Source organism: Rana temporaria, chromosome 1 (assembly GCF_905171775.1).
Source record: "Rana temporaria chromosome 1, aRanTem1.1, whole genome shotgun sequence".
NCBI lineage: Eukaryota > Metazoa > Chordata > Amphibia > Anura > Ranidae > Rana > Rana temporaria.
In genome coordinates this window covers 136,500,699-136,526,665 of record NC_053489.1, presented here as the reverse complement: position 1 = coordinate 136,526,665, position 25,967 = coordinate 136,500,699, and the positions used below count along the sequence as shown (strand labels likewise).

General features: G+C 42.5%; 1 protein-coding gene across 1 annotated transcript in view; it reads right to left on the bottom strand.

Moving 5' to 3' along the window:
* The window catches only part of MAN2A1 (mannosidase alpha class 2A member 1), a 206,212-nt gene extending 180,972 nt beyond the window's left edge, over positions 1 to 25,240 (bottom strand). The window contains exon 1 of the mRNA XM_040343232.1: positions 24,769 to 25,240. Within this exon, the coding sequence (XP_040199166.1) occupies positions 24,769 to 24,903 (135 nt within the window). The 5' untranslated portion in view covers positions 24,904 to 25,240. The remainder of the gene's footprint in view (positions 1 to 24,768) is intronic.
* Between the last annotated feature and the right edge of the window lie 727 nt (positions 25,241 to 25,967).

Sequence of the window (25,967 nt, the reverse complement as noted above, 5' to 3'; positions counted from 1 at the left end):
AGCACAGCCCCCCGACAGTAACAGAGCCCCCCCTCAGGTGGATCCCCCACCTCACAGCCGCCACCCAGAATGGGGAAGGAGTGAGAAGAAGGGAGAGAGGAAAGCAGGGCGGACCCTCAGTCGACCTTCACAGGAATGCACCAGTTGAAAACACCCTGCCGAGGCAAGGGGATACTACTTACCCATCCTGCGACCACCGGCTGGAGGCATTCCAGACAGAACCAACGTCCGCAGGTAGATACGGCATGGCTGTCGGCCCGGCACACTGTGACACAGCCATACAGACCGGTCATATGTGTGCCGTGTAGCATATAGCTCACCGGTCGCCCCTGGAGAAATGGGGCATGTCGTGGACGGCCTAGCTAAAGGCCGGCACACGCTCGATGGCCGAACATGGGGGGGACTACAAGGATCAAGATCCAGCCTGTCACCCAGTCGGCAGTTGATAGTAGATCCCAGGATCCAAAAATGCAGGAAAAAAAAAAAACTAATAAAAGCGAAAAATCGCAAAAAATCTCCAGAGCACATGGACTCCAGAAAGGCCATGTCTTCTCCTAACGCTAGGCAGAAAAAAAACTGAGGCTAGATGTTCCAGAGAGTGGGATGTACCCGGGGGACACGCCCCCTGGGAGGTGCTGTACTGAGAGAAGTGTTTAATACTTAAAGCAGGGCTGTGGAGTCGGAGTCGGAGTCGAGGAGTCGGAGTCGGGGGAAATTTTGGGTACCTGGAGTCGGAGTCGGCAAACAATGCACCGACTCCTACTAAATTTAGATTGGAATAAAAAATAAAAAAAAGCAAGTTTAAATGTCCCAATTCACAAAAAGTTATAATTAATGACTTCTCTACTGTAAGAATAAAGACCAATGCATGCAGTGCCTCACGTAACCGCAAAACGAACACGTTAAGTGACCGTGAAGAAGCATGCTTTTCATGTGCTTCACTATATGGCACGCAACGCACAATTAGGAGCTGCAATACTTATACTTTCCATAGTGATGTGTTCTGCTTTTACAGGGAACGCATGTTAGAGAACCAGTAAGTGTCCAAAGAAAACAATTCCAACAGGAGTTTTATAAAGCACTAAAAGAAGTTGAAAAGTATGATCGCTCATCAAAACTTACTGTTGAAGAAGCCATCCTTGTTTATCCAGAGATCGTTAGTGATGTGGCCAGAATAGTTACTGCAATGCCACCCACCCAAGTCAGTGTCGAAAGATTATTTTCAGCCCTAAAAATAATAAAGTCTGACTTTAGAGCTTCTATGAAAGAGGATCTGGCAGAGGCAATTCTCTTCCTTAGAACTCTACATTGAATTGATTTGCATTTGCTAAGCCTAGAACTACATTTCAAGATTAATATAAACAATTTCTAGGTTTTGCAGATTTTGTTTTTGGTTCATTATAGATAAGCTTTGTTTTTGTTCTAAAACAACCAAATAATGTGGTTTGTATTTTTGAACTGGTAAAAATCCTGTTCCTGATGTTTATGCCTGCTGCTACTATCCAGCCACTTGATTGTTTTCATTGTGTTTGTCTTTTGCTTAAACTGTGCAATACAGTAGACTGTTGGCTTCCCAGCCAGTAGTCCTGTGGTAGGTTGCGTTTCTTTCCCTCAAGGAATGTATAAAATACATTTGCATATTAATACAGAGGAGTCGGAGTCGGGGAGTCGGAGTCGGAAGTACATAAAACTGAGGAGTCGGAACATTTATCTACCGACTCCACAGCCCTGACTTAAAGTGCTGTTTTTTCTGCCTAGTCTCTCCAGAAAGAAAGGTATATAACCCCAAGGTCAATGCTGCTGTGTCCGTCCATGAACAGAAGAGAAATGCTGCACTTTTTTGTTTCTCCACTGGAACTGACTGCACTGGCGTGAACTATGTCATTGAAACTCATACAATCTACTGTCTATACGAGTTTTTGATTCATAAAACAAAAACAAACAATGCACTAGACTGCATGTGCGAACTGGCCCTTAAGGTGCGCTGTGCGCTACAGCGCACTTTAATTCACATAAAAGGGTGCAACACACAGGGGCATATTTATTAAAAAATAAAAAAAAATCTACTGGTCAAATGTTCTTCAAATAAAAAAAAGGGGGGGTGGTAAAATAAGATATTAGAGATGCACCAAAATTTTGGCGACCGATAAGAGAAAAATGTGCCTAATAATGGCAATGAAAATGCACACACAATTTTGCCATGTTTATGGTGCGTTTTTCAAAGGTCATGTGACTCAAAAACTGCATCAAAAACATACAGTAACTGACCAAAAATGCAGCAAGCAGAATTTTCATCACCACGATGGAAGCACAACGGACCAGTGTGAAGACATACTGTACATAGAATTTAAAACGGGATGCATTTCTCTTGAACTTTTCTTGCACTAACAAGATGCCAATGAATTCATGAAATTCATTTTTTTTTGTATTATTATTATGAACAAACATTTGACCTGAAGGGAAAAATCTTATTTTGCCCCATTCACACAGAAAGAATGTAGGAATATAACAATTTTATTGGACGAATAGTTATGCAATTTCTTTTTTATAAGTACACCCCCCTATGAGTGTCTGAGCCCTTAAGCTTTCTGCGCTTTTTTACAGCGATTTTACCATAGTTCGCGTTTTTATTTGTTGCTGGGCAGATTTAAAAATGCAAATCGTGGTAAACGTGCATTACATGCTTTTATGCAACTTCTCCATTGAAATCTATTGAACCCAAAAAAAAAAAAAAAATCACTGTTTAAAAAAAAGTCCCTGACCCTTTCCAAAAACGCAGAGGCACAAAAATGCATTGATGTAAACATCTTACATAGGAACACATGTTAAAAAAAAAAAAAAGCCAACATTTCTGCAAAATGTATGAAAACAAACATTGGTGCGAATAGAGCCTTAAAAGCTTTTGAAGCCAGGCCAATAGCATTTCCAAAAGGTGGTCAATAACTGTAGTTTACATATTTTCTATTTCATGTCACAGTAATCTTTTTCTTTGTAAATATGAAAGAACAAATAAATAAAACAATTAGATGGTATCATTGTTGATGTCAACCAGCCTCCTTTATTTCATTGGCTATACTCTGCACTGGTTTTAATAGGACCAGCAGCGTTTACCACAGTAGGTTTTCAGAAAGGAAAACAAAAAGAAACATTACCCACTTTCAAGTAAAGCTGTGCACCACAAGCTGAGTTCATTGCGGTTTACTGTAGCTAGCTAAAACCTGCAAGCATGCAGCAGGACAACGCGTCAGATAACCATCTCTGGGAAGAAATCACACATACCTTACATGTGCACAATGCTTCTAAATCACTCTTTTCCTGGAATATGCATTGTGAACAACACAGCTTGCATAACCTGCTCTGGGTCTGTAGACACGGTCATTAGGTAAACACTTGTTTGCAAAATATACAAGATAAGGATTTGCAGAGGCAATGGTATGTTTATATTGTTATAGTACAAATACTGTAAATAGTACCTTTTGCTTCCCCCCCCCCCCCCTTACGAGTATTTATATTGTAACAATAAAAAAGTTGCGTTAACCATTCCCAGATAACTCAGAAATTGAATCTTCTTCCTTGACAAAGGTTTCCTAAAAAATAGCGAATAATCTTATGAATGATTGAAGGGACCGAGACATAAATTCAAGTCTGTCCTATACTGTTTTCTAGAGTCAATGTAACATGGCAGTACAATGGAGAACAAAGGGAACATTTTCCCAAGAAATCAAAGCATTCATACACAATGATATTTAGGGCCAGATCCACGTAGCGGATCGTAATTTTCGGCAGGCGTAACGTATCGTATTAACGCTACGCCTCCGCAACTTTGAGAGGCAAGTGCTGTATTCACAAAGCACTTGCCTCTAAAGTTACGGCGGCGTAGCATAAATCTGCCGGCGTATGGGCGCGGAATTCAAATGTTAAAGATGTGGGCGTGTTTTATGTTAATTTTACTTGACCCAACGTAAATGACTTTTTTCTGAACGGCGCATGCGCCGCCCGTGAGGGTATCCCAGTGCGCATGCTCGAAATTAACCTGCAACAAGCCAATGCTTACGACGTGAACGTCATTCTACGCAAAGCCCAAATTCGCGAACGACTTACGCAAACGACGTAAAATTTTCAAAATTCAAACGCAGTAACGACGTCCATACTTAACATTGAGTATGCCTCATATAGCAGGAGTAACTTTATGCCAAAAAAAGCCTTACGGAAACTACGTAAAAAAATGCGCCGGCCGAACGTACGTTTGTGGATTCGCGTATCTAGCTAATTTGCATACTCAACGTGGAATTCGACGGAAGCGCCACCTAGCGGCCAGAGTAAATATGCACCTTAGATCCGACAGCGTACTAAGACGTACGCCAGTCGGATCTAGCCCAGCTTCATGCGTATCTTGTTTTGTGGATACAAAACAAAGATACGCGGCGTATCAATAGATACGCCGTCGTAACTTCTTCGCAGATCTGCCCCTTAGAGTTTATTGGTACCTTCACTGCAGTGCTGCACAAATTCTTATTAAAGGATCACTAAAGTAAAAAAAAAAAAAAAAAATTTTTAAATAACAAAACATGTTATACTTGCCTCCACTGGTCTTCTGGGGTCCCTTTGCGGCTGTCTCGGCTCCACACACCTCAACACCTTCATGCGAGCCAGTTCTTGCGGGCGCGCACCCGTGATACAGCCGGCGGCCATAGCTGCCGACTGTATCACTTGTCCCCACTCCCGGTGCGCCACATCATTGGATGTGATTGACAGCAGAACGAGCCAATGGCTGTGCTGCTTTCAATCAACCAATGAATGAGTCGGGAAGACGGCCGAGAAGCCTGCACGTTCACGGCGTGGGACTTTCGAGGGGTCAGGTAAGTAAAGGGGGGGTTCGAGGGGCCTCTAATCCGCAGATGTTTTTTCACCTTAATGCATAGAATGCATCAAGGTGAAAAAACTTTTACCAACCCCTTTAATTAAAAAAATAAATAAATACTACTACAACGTACCGATTCTGTCACCATCCCACCTTAAAGGAGAAGTCCAGCCTGGGCTTCTCCTAAGGGCTCTTTCACACGTCCGTTCAGTTTTTCAGATCAGTTTTTTTTTCATCAGTTGATCCGTTTTTTCCATCAGTTTTTCGTCAGTTTTTCGTCAGTTTTTGCATCAGTTTTTGCATCAGTTTTTCCATCCGTTTTTTCATCCGTTTTTTCATCCGTTTTTTTATTTTTTTTGTGGGGGCTTTTTACATAGAAAAACGGATGTTAGCGGAACGGATGATAAACGGATCGTCCGTTTTTCGTCCGTTCCGTTTTTTAGACGGAAGAAAAATAGGGTTTTCTTCCGTCCAAAAAAACGGAACTGAACGCAGACGGATGCTAACGGACGTTAGCGGATGCTCATCCGCTAACGGACGCTAGCCCATAGGGAAGCATTGCGGTCCGTTAACGGACGTCCAAAAAACGGACGAACGGGACGGACGTGTGAAAGAGCCCTAAGGGTCACAGGAGTGCAATTTGTTTTACACTCCTGTGACCCATTTTCAGCAGAGAGCGATCTGAAGTCCAGGCACCGCGTCACCCCGACTTCAGAAGTCTGGATCCGCCAGGTGCTTGGACTGATGGCAGTCTCAGCCGCTGAGATGGCCGCTACCTACCCCTCCGCAGCTCAGCGCTCCAGTGAGCGTGGAGAAGCAGAGCATGAGAGATGCTGATTGGCAGTCAGCAGCTCTTCTCTTGGAGAGAAGAGAGAACCAAGCCATCGGCGGCGTTCAATGGTTCGGTTCTCAGTGCAGAGAAGCTTGGGGACAGATGCAGCATTGAGCCGATGTTGCATCCAACTAGGCAAGTTTGATTATGGGGAAAAAACTAAAACCCATACAGTACTTCTCCTTTAAACTGCAAAAAGATAAACTTCAAGAGAAACCAAACAAAATCTATCACCTCAATTTGAATGCACGTTTGTGAAACTGATCTATGCAGAAAGCAAAAAGGAAGCAATAGATGCAGAGGTAAAGCCTCAATAAAGGGAAGCTAGATAGAAAACATCTGCAGATATGTCGTGTGCATTTATATGCAGCCATAGTGGATTCCTGGCACACAGGAGATTACTGAACGTATCCAAGCAAAATTAATCTGGCAAGCCACTGCTCACATAGCAGCAGGAAACTAGAAGCTTAACACTTTAAAGCTAGGATACACATTTGTGCATTGCAGGAGAGCGCACAAATTCGAGCATCCCTTTTTCAGGTGTGCAATGAAACTCTGTGTGGCTCCCGATGTGGCTCTTAATGGCACCTTGCTAATGCACAAAGGTTCATGCACTTCTAGTGCGCAAATTCATGCATAGGACAGACCACTGAAATTAATAGGCTGCTCCAAATGCAATGTGCAAACACGTGCACACGCCACCGCACCTGAATAGGTGTGAATGGAGCCAAAGGCTAGTCATATATTATACAATTTCCCTTAATGTTACTAAAACCATATAATATGGGAGGTCAATCCTAAGCAATTTGTATCAGGCAGGTCCTTGCACTACATATAAGGTAAAGCCAAAGGGCATTGAATAAGAAAACTTGTATAATTTATGTCCGGCTTAACAGGTGTAGATTGAATAGGCGCAAAGGGGTTGTAAAGTATCGTTTTTATTTTCTAAATAGGTTCCTTTAAGCTAGTGCATTGTTGGTTCACGTACCTTTTCCTTCGATTTCCCTTCTAAATGTTTTTTTTCTTTGTCTGAATTTCTCACTTCCTGTTCCTTCTCAGTACGCTGTTCTGGCTGACTAACCCCCAGCCAGAACGGCTCGGATGATGGGGGCAAGTAGAAACAGGAAGTGAGAAATTCAGACAAAGAAAAAAAAAACATTGAGAAGGGAAATCGAAGGAAAAGGTAAGTGAACCAACAATGCACTAGCTTAAAGGAACCTGTTTAGAAAATAAAAAACTAACCTTAATAACCACTTTAAGAAATGTGTTAAAAAAAAAAAAAAATCTTTTGACTGCCCCCGACAGACACCAAAACACACAAAAAGGATGTCATACTTGCCTCCACTGTGCAGTTTGTTTTGCACAGAGTAGCCCCGATCCTGGTCTTCCGGGGTCCCTCGGTGGCTGTCTTGGCTCCTCCCCGCAAGAGCCAACCCCCTTCTTGGGAAGCGCTCTCCCAAAGGGGTTAGCTTGCGGGCATGCTCCTGTGATATAGCCGCCGACTTTATCACTCAGCCCCTTCCCCCGGAGCACAGCGTCATTGATTTGATTGACAGCATCGGGAGCCACACAGAGTTTCATGGCTTAGATGAGTAAAATGGGGGGGCTCTAGACTGCAAGGGATGCATTAAGGTGTTAAAAAAAAAAAGAAACTTTACAACCCCTTTAAAGCTGAAGCATCTTTAAAGCCTATTAAAATGCAAGAAAATATATCAGCAAGATCTCCCAACTCGCGAACAGAAGTTCACATGTCATGTTTCTATGTAGTGTCATATTCCTATACTCAGTTATGGGGTTTGAAAACACAGTGGGGGCCAACTGATTGTACACACACGAACAAAAAACACAAACATTCTTTCAATCAGTCAAGGGAATGTTCCAATATCTTCAAACCTTATTTGACCACAACAGACATTCTCGGTTTAAGTTTTGCTGTTGATTAGTCACTTGAATATCCATTGGCCCACACATCACCAAATAACAGCAACTGCCAACTGGTTCCCAACCCCTTTCAACAGGCAAAGGCATTACACATCCACCCAAAGTGTACAAGCATATTTGTAATGAGATATTTAATTAGACAGACTTTTGAAAAGCAAACAGCACATGCGCCACCAGCCTCCATGTAAAGTATTATAGTTGTTTAAAGCTGGATACACCTTATACAACTGTTGCTGTTAGTTGACAGTAAAGCTAAAGGAAATCTATGTAGGTAATGGCCTGCCTGATTTCACACAAATTGATAGTGTTTAGGTTTGACCTGATATTATAAAGTTTTGGTAAATCTAAAGGAAAAAATCTGCAGAAAATTGTATAGTGTGCATCCAGCTTTAGTCATACACAGCCAATACTACATAGCTATGCACTAGTGTGTGTTGTCTCCATTAGCAGTTGACAGCGGCCCCAAGCTTAGGTATACCACAGGTGCTTCCAACACCTTGGAGTTTTAGGCTCCATGCACACTGAAGCTGATAAGCTGCAGTTTATTGGCGTTTTGGCTTTTTTTTTTAAAAGCCCATAAACTGAACTCTATGTTGGCCTATGTGCCCATGCACACCTGGGCGTTTTTTTAGTGTTAATGAGCTTTGGAGTTTATTGGCTTTTTTCTGAACGCCTGGAATTTGCGTTCCAAATTCCCGTTTTTCGGCGGGAAAAACGCAAAACGGTGAAAAACTGCCAAAAATGCTCAAAAACGCTGGCGCCAGCGTTGTTTTGCGTTTTTTTATCCATTGGAAAAAAAAAAAAGTAAAAAAAAAAAAAAAAGCTACACTGAAAAACGCTATTGCAAAAATGCTAAAAAACGTCGAAAGGCACCCTTCAAAGCTACTGGCATTTGTTTATAGCTTTTATCAGCTTCAGTGTGCATGGAGCCTTACTCCTGCTAGTAAAATTAAACTCTGATACTAATCTGAAGCTTCTCTTCTTAAATGCTGTGGGAAAAGTTAGCACACCGGCTCTACAAAGAACGTATCCTGCCCAGCCTATTGTGGATTTTAGCAAGGCAAATAAATTCAGCCATGCATTTGTTCCCCCTACAGATTAAAAACAGTCTTGTAATGCTTGCCACACACAGTCAGCTTTTGCTAACTGGATATGTCAAACTTTATGGCATTTCACTAAAGTTTTAAAAGTAGTGTGTATTCTATAAGGGAAACAAAAAAAGGGGGGGGTGGGGTGGCTGCCTTAGCTGATCACCTTCTAAAAATGCTAGTTACCCGACTGCCTCTGGGCTAAATCCAGGGTCACTGGCATGAACCAGGTTTGACACAACAGCCAGGCAGCCATAATTTTTTCAAAGGAAAATACAACACTGGCAGAAAATGTATTCTCTAAATCAGTGGTCATCAACCCGGTCCTCAGAGCTTACCAACAGGCCAGGTTTTATGTATTACCTTGGGGAGATGCAGACTAGAATACTGCAATCACTGAGCAGAAAATGATATCACCATTTAAGTTCTCTTGCAAACCTGGCCTGTTAATGGGCCCTGAGGACAAGGTTGATGACCACTGCTCTAAATGCAGGTTTACTTTAAGGCTGGGTTCACACTGCTGCAAATTCTTTTGCGAATTTGAGCCATTGCGATCGCTCAAATTCGCAAGTCATTAAAATAACATTTTCCATTAGTGCCGTTCACATCAGTGCAGTGCGAATCTGAGCTGCAGGAAAAAAGGGTCCTGTGCGAGTTTGATACGTGTGCGATGCAAATTCAGCTCTGTAGACTGGCATTCCCCGAAATTGCGGTAAAATCGCACGATTTTGAGTTCGCAGCAGTGTGAACCTAGCCTTAAACTGAACTCAACAAATCTTCCCTTGCAGTGGGGCTTCCAGTAAAAGTACCACAAGTAGTATTATAGTTTGTTCAAACCGTTTCAGTTTTGGTAGACAGCTTGGTCTTAATGCAAATGTATAGAAGAGAAAAAAAAAAAAACACACGTTCCTCTGATCACCACACAGATTTATGGGTCCCAGCAGCCACAGACCAAAACACAGACAGCGCATCGAAGGAAACACTTGCCACCCAGGCACAAGTACAACAAGGGGTCCTAAGAAGCCACTTATCTAAAGGCTAGGTATGTCTAACCATACTGACCTTTACAGCACAACTGGCACAAAAATATATATACAAGAAAAACAGGCCTACACAAATACAACTAACCTGAAACAGACACGATACAATGAACATAGACCAAGCACAATTTGTCAGCAAGGCTGAAAGATCTGAACATTGGGAGCTGCAATAGAAGACTAATAAAGCTGAGCAAGGAGGCAAAGGTACAATGGAAGTAGGAGACATGTGACTGCTACCAGCACAGAGACAAAGTGGGAAAACGCTCCTATTAACAGTTTTGTGCCAGCTTTTAGCAGCAGTTAGGAACTGAATCAAAGGGGGCTGCTGCACACAGGTTGTTTACCTTTGTGCATAGAAAGCCTTGTGTCTTTACAACCACTTAAAAGATCAGTAAAGGAATTTTTTTTTTTTTAGCTAAATAGCTTCCTTTACCTTACTGCAGTCCTGGTTTCATGTCCTCATTGTTCGTTTTTGCTTTGAAGTTGCTGTAATTCTGCTCTGATCTCCACACTTCCTGGTTGTCTGGCTCCTTATGAAAAATCTCATGGCAGCTTTTCACTGTGGTCCAAGCTGTGTGTCTAAAACTCCTCAGAACCAATCAGATTCATTTTAAAAACAAAACACTGCCCTGGATTTGTTTGTTTTTGTTCTGTGGGTCTCTTTACTTCACAGAAACATAAAACCAGTTTAAAAAACGAAAGTGAAACTACAGGTACATTATATGATTAAATGTAATCTATTTTTAATCATTTTTAAAAGGAATCAGTTAACTTTTATGCCTCTATACCCTGTAAACAGTCATTTCAGCAAGTTTTTCTTTAGTGACCATTTAAGTGTGCATGGAGCCCAGGTCACTAAGAACGTTACACTGGAGACACTAGGCTTAAGAAAAGAAAAAAAAAGACACTAAAGTAATTAAAAGGAAGAAAACACCTGCAACTGAACTGTGTACACCACAGAAAAGAGCAGCAAAATATACATTTCATGTAGAGAAACCAGTGGATTTTTGAGTTAGTCATATAATCCCCTGGGCCTCAATGTGGAATGAGATATTAACTGCTATATAGACAATAGATGAAGTTCATGTGGTCGGCATGGCTCATAATGGCTCTGAGCCATCAGACCCCTGGGACTCATTTAAAAATATTTTTCTCTGGTTCTTCCCTTTGTCTCCCTAACCATTAGTTACCGTTTACATAAATATTACAGTCCTCATCGCTAATCCCAGGCTGGTTTACTTGGAAATAATTTTTAAATAGTCTAGAAAGCCAGTTACGTTTAGTTTTCTTCTGCACGATAGGGAAGGTACAAGATCTCTATATGCTGTTTTTTTCTGGCTGTATAGCAGCACATGGAGGTCCTTGTATTTCCGCGGGATATTTTAGGACCCGTCATTGTCTTTTTTCCTGCGTTTCTAGGTATAGGTGTCCCTTTTGAAATTTTATTTCACTAATAATTTAGACGCCTTTCACACTGGGGCGTTTTTCAGGTGCTTTGGTGTTAAAAAAAAAAAAAGCGACTGTAAAGCGCCTGAAAAAAGCCTCACCTGTAATCCCAATGTGAAAGCCTGAGTGCTTTCAGAGCCCTTTCACACTGCCAGCGCCCGAAGAACGCTGGTAAAGCTCCGCCAAGACCCCTTTCCCACTGGGACGTTTTTCAGGCCCTTTGGCGTTAAAAAAGCACCTCAATAAGAAGGGGCGCTTTGGGAGCGATGTATTCAATGCTCCTAAAGTGCTGCAAAGAAGCTGCTTGCAGGACTTTTTTTTACACCCTGCGCCTCAGTGTGAAAGCACGCAGGCTTTCACATTGGGATTGCAGATGCAGCTTCTTTCAGGCACTTTTTTTTTAACGCTAAAGCGCCTGAAAAACACCCTAGCGTGAAAGGGGTCTTATGCCCTGTACACATGATCGGAATTTCCGATGGGATAGAATCCGATTGAATTTTCCATCGGAATTCCATTCAAGTTGTCTTGCATACACACTGTCAGACCAAATTCCGACCCTCCAACACGTGGTGCTGTAAAACACTACGACAAGCCGAGAAAATGAATTTCAATGCTTCCGAGCATGCGTCAACGTGTATCTGAGCATGCGTGTTTTTTTTCTCCGTCGGAGTTCCACACAGACAATCGGAATTTCGGATAGGATTTTTTTTCCATCGGAAAAAAATAAAACATGTTTTATTTCTAAACTCCGACGGAAAACAGTCCAATGGGGCCCACACACAAAATGGCTTATGCCTTGTACACACACAATCGGAATTTCCGATGAAAAAAGTCAGACGTCATTTTTTCATCGGAAATTCCGATTGTGTGTACAAGGCATAAGTCATTTTGTGTATAGAGAATTAAATTGATTTTTTTTTTATGTAAATGTTTTATTTTTAATTATGTATTATATGTAGTATTGGATACAAGTCAAATCAATTATGCATAGAGCTTTTTTTATCAATTTGTAAAAATGAAAACATTCTGTGAAATGAATGACACGGCACAGGAAGAGCCTTGAAGGGCGCGAGTGTGACGTCTGGGAAGAGCCTCTGGTCCCAGCTGATGACTTTTACGGGGGAAACGCATCAGGTGGAGCAGCATTCCTTAGACATCACCACAAGTAGCTTGTTGGAAAGTTCCACGGCTGTGTTACCTATGTGATATCCACCGCTTTCTTGAATGCAAGTGCTACATATATATATTTTTTTTAATACATTTTGTATGAAGTACTACACAATTAAGTATTTTCCTTCCATTACTCCCTTTGTCTGCGATGATCGAGAGACAGATGATTTGTATCCAAGGAATATCCCTTATCCAAACACCCTGGTCCCATTGAGGAGGTATAGGTGAGCAGAGTACTACTAGGAGGTTTCCCCTCCATGTTGGATTCTTGTGTGAGAGTGCATCTGATAAGCCACTTTGATTTTATTTGAAGCAAAACTGGTTTGATTTGAAACACTGGTTGGACATTTATTCTGCATTTTTTTCCTTTGGAACACTTTTTTCTTGATTGAGATTTTTTTTTTTATAATTGTCTCTCTCCATTTTTTTTTTTTCATTTTGGGTAGTGCTCTTACACCATTTCCAAAGAATATAACAGGTTAATCCAACCTTTCGCAACCAGGATTGAGCAATAAAGAATTGACCTCCCACCTAGACTGACCACAGTTTAAAAAAAGTCCTAATCCAAATAAAACCTTTATAAACTGCACTTACATACATAATCGTTGTACGAGGTTCTTTATACGCAAATGAAATATAACGTTTTTATCTGAATTAAAGAATTTGTTCTTTACCATGTCAATGCACTCTGCTTTCCTCCTGCTTTCACACTGAGGCACTTTGCAGGCGATATTGCGCTAAAAATAGCGCCTGCTATGCGCCCGGAGAGAGCCGCTCCTTTCTATCCAGTGTGAGGGCTTTCACACTGGAGCGTTGCGCTGGCAGGTGTTTTTTCCTCCCTGAACCAACCCAAAAACCATCACACAATGATAGTAATAGCACAGTACAGTTGGAAGCAGAAGTGTTACGACACCTAATCGAAAAGAGCACAAAGTATGGCAATCAAAAGCGCCAACACAAGGCAAACTTCCAATTTCCCAACCCAAAAGCAGTCCCACATGTTAGAAAATGCATGCAAACATGCGTTTTCAGGGTATCTAATGTGTGCCAGCAGTGGAGCCAAGTCCCAACAATGGCTTAGTACTTTGTCCTAAAGAAAATCACTCTCAAAAGCATGTCCTGAAACATGGACTGGTAGTGCACAGCAGAAAAACCACACATCTCACACACAGTTACTTAAATGTTACTAACAAACATTTAACAAGAAATACAAGACCAGCAACAATTTAGCATTGGACAGACACAAACAAGATACCCAAAGAGGGATACAATACACAGGATACTCACAGATGAGCACAAGTGTGAACGGTCATGAAAGACAGAGACAAGACACTAAGGCCGGATTCACACTTGTGCGGTGTGAATTTCAGCTCTCATCTCTACAGAGAGAGAGAGAGATAAGAGAACTGTTCAGCAGATCAGCTCCGTTTTAGCTGCGAATTTGGAGACCTGGGAGAGGGGGGAAGTGTATTGAGGTGAATGAGAGAAATGAACACATCTGCGAATCAGATGCACGCCCATAGAAGATAATGGGCCTGAATGCGCACCTGAGCAGCACCGCAATGCCTAGAAAACGCACACGTTTTTTCGGCAATGCAAATGCATCGCACATATGTGAACCAGCCTCATTGAAATCAATGTATTTTATAATGTTATGCGAATTGGATGCGGTTTAAGCCGCAACCAATTTGCATAGGTGTGAACCCGGCCTCAAAGGAGAATGAATACTAAAGCAAGCAGTGATGAGAAGATAGCCTAGGTCTGTGAAACAAAAACAAAAAAACCCTACTGACTGATAGATTGGCGGCTCAAGAGTTATCTGGGGTTTAACCATCGCCATTCGCCCCTTTAATAAGCATTATGGCAAACAGATTGGATCTGGCAGTCACGTATGATGTATGGACTGCAAAAAATGTACTTACATGGAGACTGCCATTAATAACCTCCCTGAAAAAGCTTACTGCCTGGCTGTAATGCCAACCCTGGCTTCAATAATGTCTTATTTATCCACCTAAAATATCAGAAGTTCCTTCCTGTCTGCATAATTTAGTGTTAGTGAATTAAAGAGGTTGATTTAATAAGTGAAAACAGATTGTTCACTTCACCAGGAATTTTCCCTTGGCTTAACGGCTTGCCGAACGGCGCAAGACTTCATACGCTGGCAGAATGGCACGACTGCGCAAATGGACGTACATATACAAATCCCCTTCAAATTGCCGCTGTCGGCGCGCTCGCAACCCTGCCCCAAGCTCAGTGCCCGCGGACTCGATGTCCGCCGGTGTCCCGTGATCGGGTCACGGAGCTGAAGAACGGGGAGATGTTGGTGTAAACACAACATCTCCCCGTTCTGCCTAGTGATATGTCACTGATCGAATGCTCCCTCTCATCGGGAACAGCGATCAGTGACGTGTCACAGCAAGCCACGCTACCTAACAGTTAGAAGCACTCCCTAGGTAACACTTAACCCCTTCAGTGCCCCCTACATGTTAACCTTTTCACTGCCAGTGTCATTTTTACAGTAATCAGTGCATTTTTATAATAAGGATCGTTGTAAAAATTACAATGGTCCGAAAATGGTGTCAAAAGTGTCCGCCATAATGTCGTGGTCACGATAAAAAATTGCTGATCGCCGCCATCACTAGTAAAAAAATAAAGGTATTAATAAAAATGCCATAAAACTATCACCCATTTTGTAAATGCTATAATTTTGCGCAAACCAATCAATAGACGCTTATTGCGATTTTTTACCAAAAATATGTAGAATACGTATCGGTCTAAACTGAGAAAAAATTTTTTTTTATAATTTTGGGGGATATTTATTATAGCAAAAAGTAAAAAATATTCATTTTTTTTCAAAATTGTCGCTCTTCTTTTGTTTATAGCGCAAAAAATAAAAACCACAGAGGTGATCAAATACCAACAAAAAGAAAGCTCCATTTGTGAAAAAAAAAAAAAAAAAAAGACGTAAATGTTGTTTGGGAGCCACATCGCACGACCGCGCAATTATCAGTTAAAGCGACGCAGTGCCGAATCGCAAAAAGGGGCCTGGTCTTTGGCCAGCCTAATGGTCCGGGGCTGAAGTGGTTAATAAAATGTGGCCACTAACTGCCAGGCAACTAGCACTTTCAGAATGAGAAGTCAATGTCTCTCTCAAGACAAAAAGTTTCCCATAAAAAAAGAAAAGCAGAAAAATATGGAGGTTGCCATTATTGACCTCTTGCAGAAAATGCTTGTTGTCTGGCTGTCTTTGGCCAATATCTGCCAAACAACTGACCAGGAATATGTAAGCAGCAAGAGAAATAAGAGTGACGTCAGAACGTGTGATCTTGTACTCAGAAAAACAAGAAAGGCAACCCGCAGTTTTACAAGAAAAGTTCAATAATAGAAGCCGGCAAATGTTCCACAGTACAGGTTTCCTTTAAGGGTCAGTTCACACCAGAATGCATTGCAGGAAAGGTGCATTCCGTTTGCCCCTACTTTGAGTCTTGTACAATGGCTCCAATTCTCATCCAGATGTGCAATCCTTGTGAGCGCAGAGATGGATCTTCCCTTCAGTAGCTGGGACTCCAGATGGCGAAGAGGAAGTGAGCTGCTCAGGGCAATCAGGCTGTTTTTGCTGCACACTTTGCAGCAAGTGTGTTCTAGTGAGTGTGCCATTCACTAAATGGTCTTATACGGCCATACACTGGAAGATCGGTTTTCGATTGCATGTGGTGAGGGATGTCACAGCAAGTTTTGGACCCTGGATGAATTACACTTTAGAGGCTTTTGTAACACTTTATCATTGTGAAGATACTGTATTTATTTTGAAAACCATTTGCACTTTAGCTAGTTTTGGATACTAGGTTGTATATGTATATATATATATATATATATATATATATATATATATATATATATATATATATATATATATATATATATATATATATATATATATATATATATATATATATATATATATATATATATACACACACACATACATACATACACACACACACACAGGGTTTGCTTGGAATCTAGGAGCCAGCTAAAAAAGTTAGGAGCCAGAAAACACACCCCGTCCCGACGAGCTTGCGCACAAAAGCGAACACATACGTGAGTAGCGTCCGCATATGTAAACGGTATTTAAACCACACGTGAGGTATCGCCGTGATCGTTAGAGCAATAATTCTAGCTCTAGACCTCCTCTAACTCAAAACAAGCAACCTGTAGATTTTTTTTAAACATCGCCTATGGAGATTTTAAAAATCGGTCATACTATACAGTGGACAGGGCCGTTTTAATAGCATCATGGGCCCCTGGGCAATGTAATGCAAAAGTAATGCTCTTTGGCCCCTACAATGATGACAGTGCGGGTAAACAGACATCAAGTAGGTAAGAGGCAGACTGCCTCCCCTGTGTATCTTTCACTCTCGGTTCCATCATAGGGCTCCCCCGATTACGGGGCAGCATGGGCTCAAGGATCAGCTGCTTTGGGGAAAGTGCAGGGGGCCACCCATGCAGCGCCCAGGTGTGCCCTCTCATTAAGACAGGCAGCCCTGACAGTGGACCCATGGCCTTTATGTAAACATAAGTTGGCCTGTACAGACACGGCTTTCTAGTAGGTGCAAGTGTGAAGAACGTGCTGAGTTGAAGGAGTCTGAAGAAAACAGAGACGCTCTCCTGTGACAACATGCATGTCTGAGTTGTTGTCAGGGGCAGAGATCACAACCTTTTCATCATCCAAGGACAGAGCAGTTTTTGGGGGGGGGGGGGCACCTGGGGGAAGCTGACACGGAAAGGTTTTTTACCTTCATACAACGAATGCATCAAGGTAAAAACCTTTGACCTGTACAATCTCCAACATAAAAGTACATGTTTTTGCCACACACCAAGCCAACCAGTCACCCATGACTGTGAATCAATCTCCTACCTACAAAACAAACTTAGCTCTTCTGTTAATATTAACCTTTGTGTATCTCTATACTGTTCCTGCTGAACTGTGCTAGATCATTTCCTATTTGCTGACTGCAAGCAAGAGTTTAGTATTACACGTGTGGGTGTCGCGAATGTGCATAGTGTAAGATTTTCAAATAATCTAAGTAGCGATAGAGCAACTTTTACAGGAAAATCGTTCCACACTTGCAAAAATGTAGTTTGCCCTGAACAAGTTAATAAGTGTCTCACATAGATGTGTCCCAGATTGACCCCCTCTATGGAGATGATTGCCATCTCCTAGCCGAACGCTCGAAGACGCCTGAAAAAAAGGTCCGGGACCTTTTTTCACGCAGCAGGCGACAGGCGTCCGGCGTTCGGCGTGGAGATGTGAACCATCTCCATAGAGGGACATGTATTTCCAGCCCTCTGGCGGCAGAGGCGTAGCGCTACAGGCGTAAAAACGCCTAGATGTGAATGGGGTCTTACTCCCTCAAAAAAGCAGAGGATTTGTTGTTAGCAGGCCTCAGGTATGAAAGGACGGGTTATTTAAAAATAAGAATCCTATCATATACTGTATTTGCCAAACATGCAACTACCCAGCGAATTTTCAAGCCGATATCCAGGAAATACACAAAACGTTCCCATGCAGTTCCCCAACCCCCAATAGGTAAATGCTACTCCCTTGGACTACAGGAGAGTCAGAATGCTCTCTACCTTGCAAATAGAGAAAGGAGCTGTGTGTTAATGGGCGTCCTGACTCTCCTGTAGTTCAAGGGAGGGGGCGAGCACGACACTCCACACCAGGGAGAAAGCCTCGCATTACGGTGTGTAGTTACAGACAGAAGAACAGGAAGTGAGGGTTTCTCAGAAGAAATAAGGACATTTAAATGCAAAATCGAAGGATGAGGTAAGTGAAGGAGGACTGCACTAAAGGTAAAGGAAGCTATTTAGGAAAAAAAAAAAATTGTACCTTTACAACCCCTTTAATGCACAGAATGCATCGAGAAAAAAAAAAACTGACTTTACAACTCCTTTAAACCTGCAAGAGGGAGCATTTTCCTAAATTTACTATTTAGCGTTCACTATTGCTTTAACTTATACCTCACTTTAAAAACATACATTAGGAACTTTTTCTTCTACACTCTGATTTGTGGGTGGGCATGTAAAGAACAGAGCCATCAGCCCTGCATTGTACTTGATGACATCAGAGTGCGACAGCCATCAAAAAAGTCTGAGAGAAGAAGCTTTGGGAGACTGCTCCTTACACTCAAGAATTTAACCCTTGTAAGTGAGGTCCACTTATTAAGCAAGGACTGTATCTTAAAAAAATTATATATATATATATATATATATATATATTTATTATAATCTCCTATAAAATAAGGGCATCAGAGGATCACCTAAAAGTGCAGCTTGCCTTTATCGCTCAGTGTCCACAATTATCTCCAAAGACATTACATTGGTAGTACATTAATCGGTTTCTAAACAGACTATGTTTTCCATGCAAGTCAGCAGAGTTACAAGCAACAATATAATGATTAGGCGCCAACAAGTAGTACATGCCAGAACTAAATGAATAGGAAACAAAACACGATAACACATCAATACACAACAAACTACCATTATATGCTTGCTTCACCTAAAACAGGTACAAACTGATGCCAAACTTTCCACTTCTGAAACTTAATATTTGTAAATTGTGAAGCTCCATTATGTCTGGGTGTATTAAATAGACGGTGCAAAGCAATAGGGTGATATACAATGTGCAGGTCTATAGAAACAAAACCAAGAAGGTCTCAACTGAATTTATCAGCAAAGAAAACAGGGTGCTGCCAGATACTGCACAGCGTGTTCTGTTTTGTTACACAAGCCTGACTCAAATTCAATGATGAACATTGTGCTAGCAGTAAACAATACAGTTGAAGTAGATTTTATTGTTATTCTAATAAAACTCCAATTACTAAAAACGTAACATCCTCTATGTCACAGCTACATTACACGTGCAATCAGTGATGAAGGTAATGGCAATTTTTCAATCACAGTCTTCTGTAATCCCTAAATTCACTTCTAAGGGCTCTCTCACAGCAGTTTGCACACAACACGTTTCTACTGGTGTCCTTAGAGAAGGGCCATGCAATGTGTAGTTACAACACATCACATGGTTTACTTTTTTACTTTAAAAAACTTGTCACAAAATGACACTTCATTTACCTCTAGACAATGTAGCGTGTTGTGTCATACTGTGGCAGCGTGCTGTGTCATACTGTGGCAGCGTGCTGTGTCATACTGTGGCAGCGTGCTGTGTCATACTGTGGCAGCGTGCTGTGTCATACTGTGGCAGCGTGCTGTGTCATACTGTGGCAGCGTGTTGTATGACAAGCTGTGCTGCTTAGAAATGCATGCTGCATTTTTAGAGTCACCTGAGGAGCTTGCATTACAGCACTGCAGCCGGTATGTGTTGGAAGGCAGCGGTGCCGATGTGCTGAAAACAGTATGTTGCACCATTTACCTTGTTTGTCTATACATTAAGCAAGGCTACCCACACAGCCAAATGCAGCATCTGATGTGAATGGGCCCACCACTCCACATCTATGGTGTGGACAGGGAGCATAGGAAGCAATTGCGCCCTTACATTGAGCCTCCATGGATCTATTCAGATCAACAGAGATGGTGTGAATGAGCCATAAAATGGGATCGGAAGAAAACAAATGTTTACATTGGGGGAATTTACCAAAACTGGAGCAGCTGTGCATGATAACCAATCGGCTTCTAGCTTCAGCTTTTTCAGGTAAAGCAGAACTAAACACTTCTATGCTTTACAGCCATGGAAGATGCCATCTAAGAATCGGTTTTATCTGCAGTTACCATGGCGGTGCGCATGTGATCAGCTCTGACACCAGCCATATGATGGCTGGACAGCGTGGCTTAGAGCAGTGTTTCTCAACTCCAGTCCTCAAGGCGCCCCAACAGGTCATGTTTTCAGGATTTCCTTTAGATGAAACGGCTGTGGTGATTACTAAGGCAGTGAAACTGATCAAATCACCTGTGCAAAATAATGGAAATCCTGAAAGCATGACCTGTTGGTGCGCCTTGAGGACTGGAGTTGAAAAACACTGGCTTAGAGTACAGACAACTGTGACAGCCATCATTCACGACTTCAAAGTAACAGTTTTGGGAAACCAAAGTCAATGGGTTTCATCCTACTTCATAGAAATAAAAAATAAAATGTATCAACCAATCAGCTTTATTAATTTTCAAAGTTGGCCACACAAAGATTGAAATTCAGCAGGGACCGGACAAATCAAAACGTGCGTGGCAGACCCCTTGCAACTAATAGGTTGGAACATTATTCTTGATCAGCAGCGTCAGATCAGTGTCCTTATTTCGGAGGGCGCTCATCCACTATTTTGATTCATTAGAGAGGGAACTTAAAAGAATTGTGCTGGAATGGCACAAACAGAAATCCACTTATTTCACCTAAATGCAATGGGGGTTCATTTACCAAGACTGGCGCAGATGTGCTTAGTGACCAATCAGCGCCAGCTAAAAAGGCAAGCTGACAGCTGTCCAAACCCCCCCCCCCCCCCCCCCCCCATCATTCTTATGCTGTGCTTACTGTACCTCCACATACGGAGCTAGACGCTCACACAGATATATTGCAGGCTAGTGTAACCTGGCCTGGAGTGGTAATATACACGTTTTCATGTTCCCCTCCTACTAAATGGCTGTGACTGCAAATCACATCTCTTTCCAAAGTATGGAGCTCCTGACATTCCCTGTGCCGAGATCTGAATGACCAGGGTTGTCCATGCTGAGTTACAATGCATGCATCATATCATTGGAGATCACACCAAGCATAATGTATGTGTGGGATGTCAGTGGAGATCACACTTCGTACAATGCATCATGTCAGTGGAGATCACACTTCGTACAATGCATCATGTCAGTGGAGATCACACTTCGTACAATGCATCATGTCAGTGGAGATCACACTTCGTACAATGCATCATGTCAGTGGAGATCACACTTCGTACAATGCATCATGTCAGTGGCGATCACACTTTGTACAATGCATCATGTCAGTGGCGATCACACTTCGTACAATGCATCATGTCAGTGGCGATCACACTTTGTACAATGCATCATGTCAGTGGCGATCACACTTTGTACAATGCATCATGTCAGTGGCGATCACACTTTGTACAATGCATCATGTCAGTGGCGATCACACTTTGTACAATGCATCATGTCAGTGGCGATCACACTTTGTACAATGCATCATGTCAGTGGCGATCACACTTTGTACAATGCATAATGTCAGTGGAGATCACACTTCGTACAATGCATAATGTCAGTGTAGATCACATCCCTTCTCAAACGTATGGAGCTCCCAACATTCCCTGTGCTGAGATCCGAGTGCCGAGGGCTTTCCATGCTCCATACAAGACCCCACTAAGTACAATGTATATGTAAGCCTGTCACTGGAGATCACACTTAGTACAATGTATGATGTCACAGGCAGTCACGCTTGGCACAATGTATCATGTCAGTGTGGATTACACTTAGTGCATTGTAGATCACACATAGTACAATGTAACATGTCATTGGCAGTCACACTTAGTACAATGTATCAAGTAGCGTAGATCACACTTCGTACAATGTGTCATTACATTGGAAGGCACAGTACACTGTATCATGTCAGTGTAGATCACATCCCTTCCCAAAAGTATAGAGCCCCTGGCATTCCCTGTGCTGAGATCTGAGTGGCCAGGGCTGTACATGTATGTATCATATCATTGAAACCTCACTTAGTACAATGTATATGTAGTCTGTCAGTGGAGATCACACTTAGTACTATGTATCCTGTCAGTATAGATCACACACTGTAGATAACACTTAGATGGGCATGTAGCCTGTCAGTATAGACCGGCATGTAGCCTGTCAGTATAGAGCCCACTTGGCACACTGTAGGTGACACTTAATACAAAGTATATGTATCCTGTCACTGGAGATCGCACTTAGTATTATGTATCCTGTCAGTATAGACCACACACTGTAGATAACACCTAGATTAGTATGTATCCTGCCAGTATAGAGCACATGTGGCACACTGTAGATGACACTTAGTACAATGTATGAAAATCATGTTGGTGTAGATGACACTTAGTATAGAAGTGTATGTATGGTGTGATTAGGAGAAGTGGACAGCATGTGTGGTGTGATTAGGAGAAGTGGACAGCATGTATGTTGTGAGTAATAGAAGTGTATGGTATGAGTAGTAGATGTGTACAGTATGCATGTTGTGAGAAGTGTACAGTAAGTATGGTATGAGTAGTAGAGTACAGTATATATGATGTGAGTAATAGAAGTGTATAGTATGTATGGTATGAGTAGTAGTAGACCTGTACAGTATGTATGATGTGAGTAGTAGTAGAGTACAGTAGGTAAGATGTGAGTAGTAGTAGAGTACAGTATGTATAGTATGAGTATTAGTAGAGTACAGTATGTATGTTGTGAGTAGTAGTACAGAATGTATGGTGTGAGTAGTAGAGTACAGTATGTATGGTGTGAGTAGTAGTACAGTATGTATGGTGAGAGTAGTAGAGTACAGTATGTATGATGTGAGGAGTAGTAGTATAGTAGTACAGTATGTATGGTCTGAGGAGAAGTAGTAGTAGAGTACAGTATGTATGGTGTGAGGAGTAGTAGTAGAGTGCAGTATGTATGATGTGAGTAGTAGTATAGTAGTACAGTATGTATGGTCTGAGGAGAAGTAGTAGTAGAGTACAGTATGTATGATGTGAGTAGTAGTACAGTATGTATGGTGTGAGGAGTGGTAGAGTACAGTATGTATGGTGTGAGGAGTAGTAGAGTACAGTATGTATGGTGTGAGGAGTAGTAGAGTACAGTATGTATGGTGTGAGGAGTAGTAGAGTACAGTATGTATGGTGTGAGGAGTAGTAGAGTACAGTATGTATGGTGTGAGGAGTAGTAGAGTACAGTATGTATGATGTGAGTAGTAGTACAGTATGTATGGTGTGAGGAGTAGTAGAGTACAGTATGTATGGTGTGAGGAGTAGTAGAGTACAGTATGTATGGTGTGAGGAGTAGTAGAGTACAGTATGTATGGTGTGAGGAGTAGTAGTAGAGTGCAGTATGTATGATGGGAGTAGTAGTATAGTAGTACAGTATGTATGGTCTGAGGAGAAGTAGTAGTAGAGTACAGTATGTATGATGAGAGTAGTAGTACAGTATGTATGGTGTGAGTTGTAGAGTACAGTATGTATGGTGTGAGTTGTAGAGTACAGTATGTATGGTGTGAGGAGAAGTAGAGTACAGTATGTATGATGTGAGTAGTAGTACAGTATGTATGGTCTGAGGAGAAGTAGTAGTAGAGTACAGTATGTATGATGTGAGTAGTAGTACAGTATGTATGGTGTGAGTAGTAGTAGAGTACAGTATGTATGGTGTGAGTAGTAGAGTACAGTATGTATGGTGTGAGTAGTAGAGTACAGTATGTATGGTGTGAGTAGTAGTACAGTATGTATGGTGTGAGGAGTAGTAGAGTACAGTATGTATGGTGTGAGGAGTAGTAGAGTACAGTATGTATGGTGTGAGGAGTAGTAGAGTACAGTATGTATGGTGTGAGGAGTAGTAGTAGAGTGCAGTATGTATGATGTGAGTAGTAGTATAGTAGTACAGTATGTATGGTCTGAGGAGAAGTAGTAGTAGAGTACAGTATGTATGATGAGAGTAGTAGTACAGTATGTATGGTGTGAGTTGTAGAGTACAGTATGTATGGTGTGAGTTGTAGAGTACAGTATGTATGGTGTGAGGAGAAGTAGAGTACAGTATGTATGATGTGAGTAGTAGTACAGTATGTATGGTCTGAGGAGAAGTAGTAGTAGAGTACAGTATGTATGATGTGAGTAGTAGTACAGTATGTATGGTGTGAGTAGTAGTAGAGTACAGTATGTATGGTGTGAGTAGTAGAGTACAGTATGTATGGTGTGAGTAGTAGAGTACAGTATGTATGGTGTGAGTAGTAGAGTACAGTATGTATGGTGTGAGTAGTAGAGTACAGTATGTATGGTGTGAGTAGTAGAGTACAGTATGTATGGTGTGAGTAGTAGAGTACAGTATGTATGGTGTGAGTAGTAGAGTGCAGTATGTATGGTGTGAGGAGTAGTAGTAGAGTGCAGTATGTATGGTGTGAGGAGTAGTAGTAGAGTGCAGTATGTATGGTCTGAGGAGAAGTAGTAGTAGAGTACATTATGTATGGCGTAGGTCAGGCAGGAAGTAGTGGCCCCCTAGTGCCGACTATACATAGACTGTAGACAGAGCAGGAGAGTTTGTATGTGAGAAGTGAGGGAAAGTTGTGATCCTGTCCCCGGTGAGGGTGTTCTAGAAGGTATGGGGGGGTGAATGGAGGGCGGGTGTCCCCCTATCTATTTCTCTCGGCCTCACCTTGGGGAAGGCTCCTTCTCTCCGGGGGTTCCGGGGTTGGTCGAGCTGTCCTCTGTCCAGCATGAGGTATAGGGAGAAGATGACCACACAGAACACAGCACTGCCCAGCACGGTGATTTGTCGGCTCAGCTTCATAGTGACGGCGGGGAGAGCTCCCTGTCAGCCCTCCAGCACAGCCCCTTTGCAGCTTCTCTCTCTCTGTCTGTCCGTCCGGTCCCCGCTCCGCCCGCTCTCACATGCTCCGGCTCCACAGGTCACACTACAGTGACAGCGCAAACTTTCCCCTCCATAGAGCAGGCGGACGGGCAGCGCTCCCCTTCCGTACACCGGTGTGGACGGTGGAAGCCACTCACACCCGCCGCCCTCAGTCAGTCAGCTCACGTCCCGCGTCCACACAGCCCGCTTCCCCCGGCCAGCGCTCCGCAACTCAGCGACTGAGTGTATCCAGAGAGCGGGCGGAGCCTGCTAGGAACGCGTCATTCCTTCCCTCAGACGGGCTGCGAGTAAGGGCACCCACGTCACCAGGCTTGACGGGCGCACGGACACGCCCCCCTGTGAGGTTTGGGAGTTTTGGGGTCGGCGAGTGTTTTGGGGGCGGAGGAGGGGAACATACCACTGACCGGAGAGGAGGGGGGGACAGGGACCTTATACACGTGCTGCATAAGGAGGAGCTGACATGACACTTGTGTGTATAGAATGAGGAGGAATCTTCTACTTCTACATAGGGGGAGATGTACTAAAACAGGAGAGTGAAGAATCTGGTGCAGCTCTGCATGGTAGCCAATCAACTGCTAGCTTCAGCTTGTTCATTTAAAGCGGGGGTTCACCCCCAAATTTTTTTTTTTAACATTACATTCAGGCGAGTTTTTAAAATGACAATCGGGTGTTTTTTTTCTTAAATCGTTGCCGTACATACCGTTTTATAGATATATGTTCACTGCGGCTTCCGGGTATAATCTGCGGGACTGGGCGTTCCTAATTGATTGACATGCTTCCGACCGTCGCATACAGCGCGTCACGAGTTGCCGAAAGAAGCCGAACGTCGGTGCGCAGGCACCTTATAGAGCCGACTCGCAGTCCGGCTTCTTTCGGCAACTCCTGACGCGCTGTATGCGACAGTCGGAAGCATGTCAATCAATTAGGAACGCCCAGTCCCGCAGATTATACCTGGAAGCCACGGTGAACATATGTCTATAAAA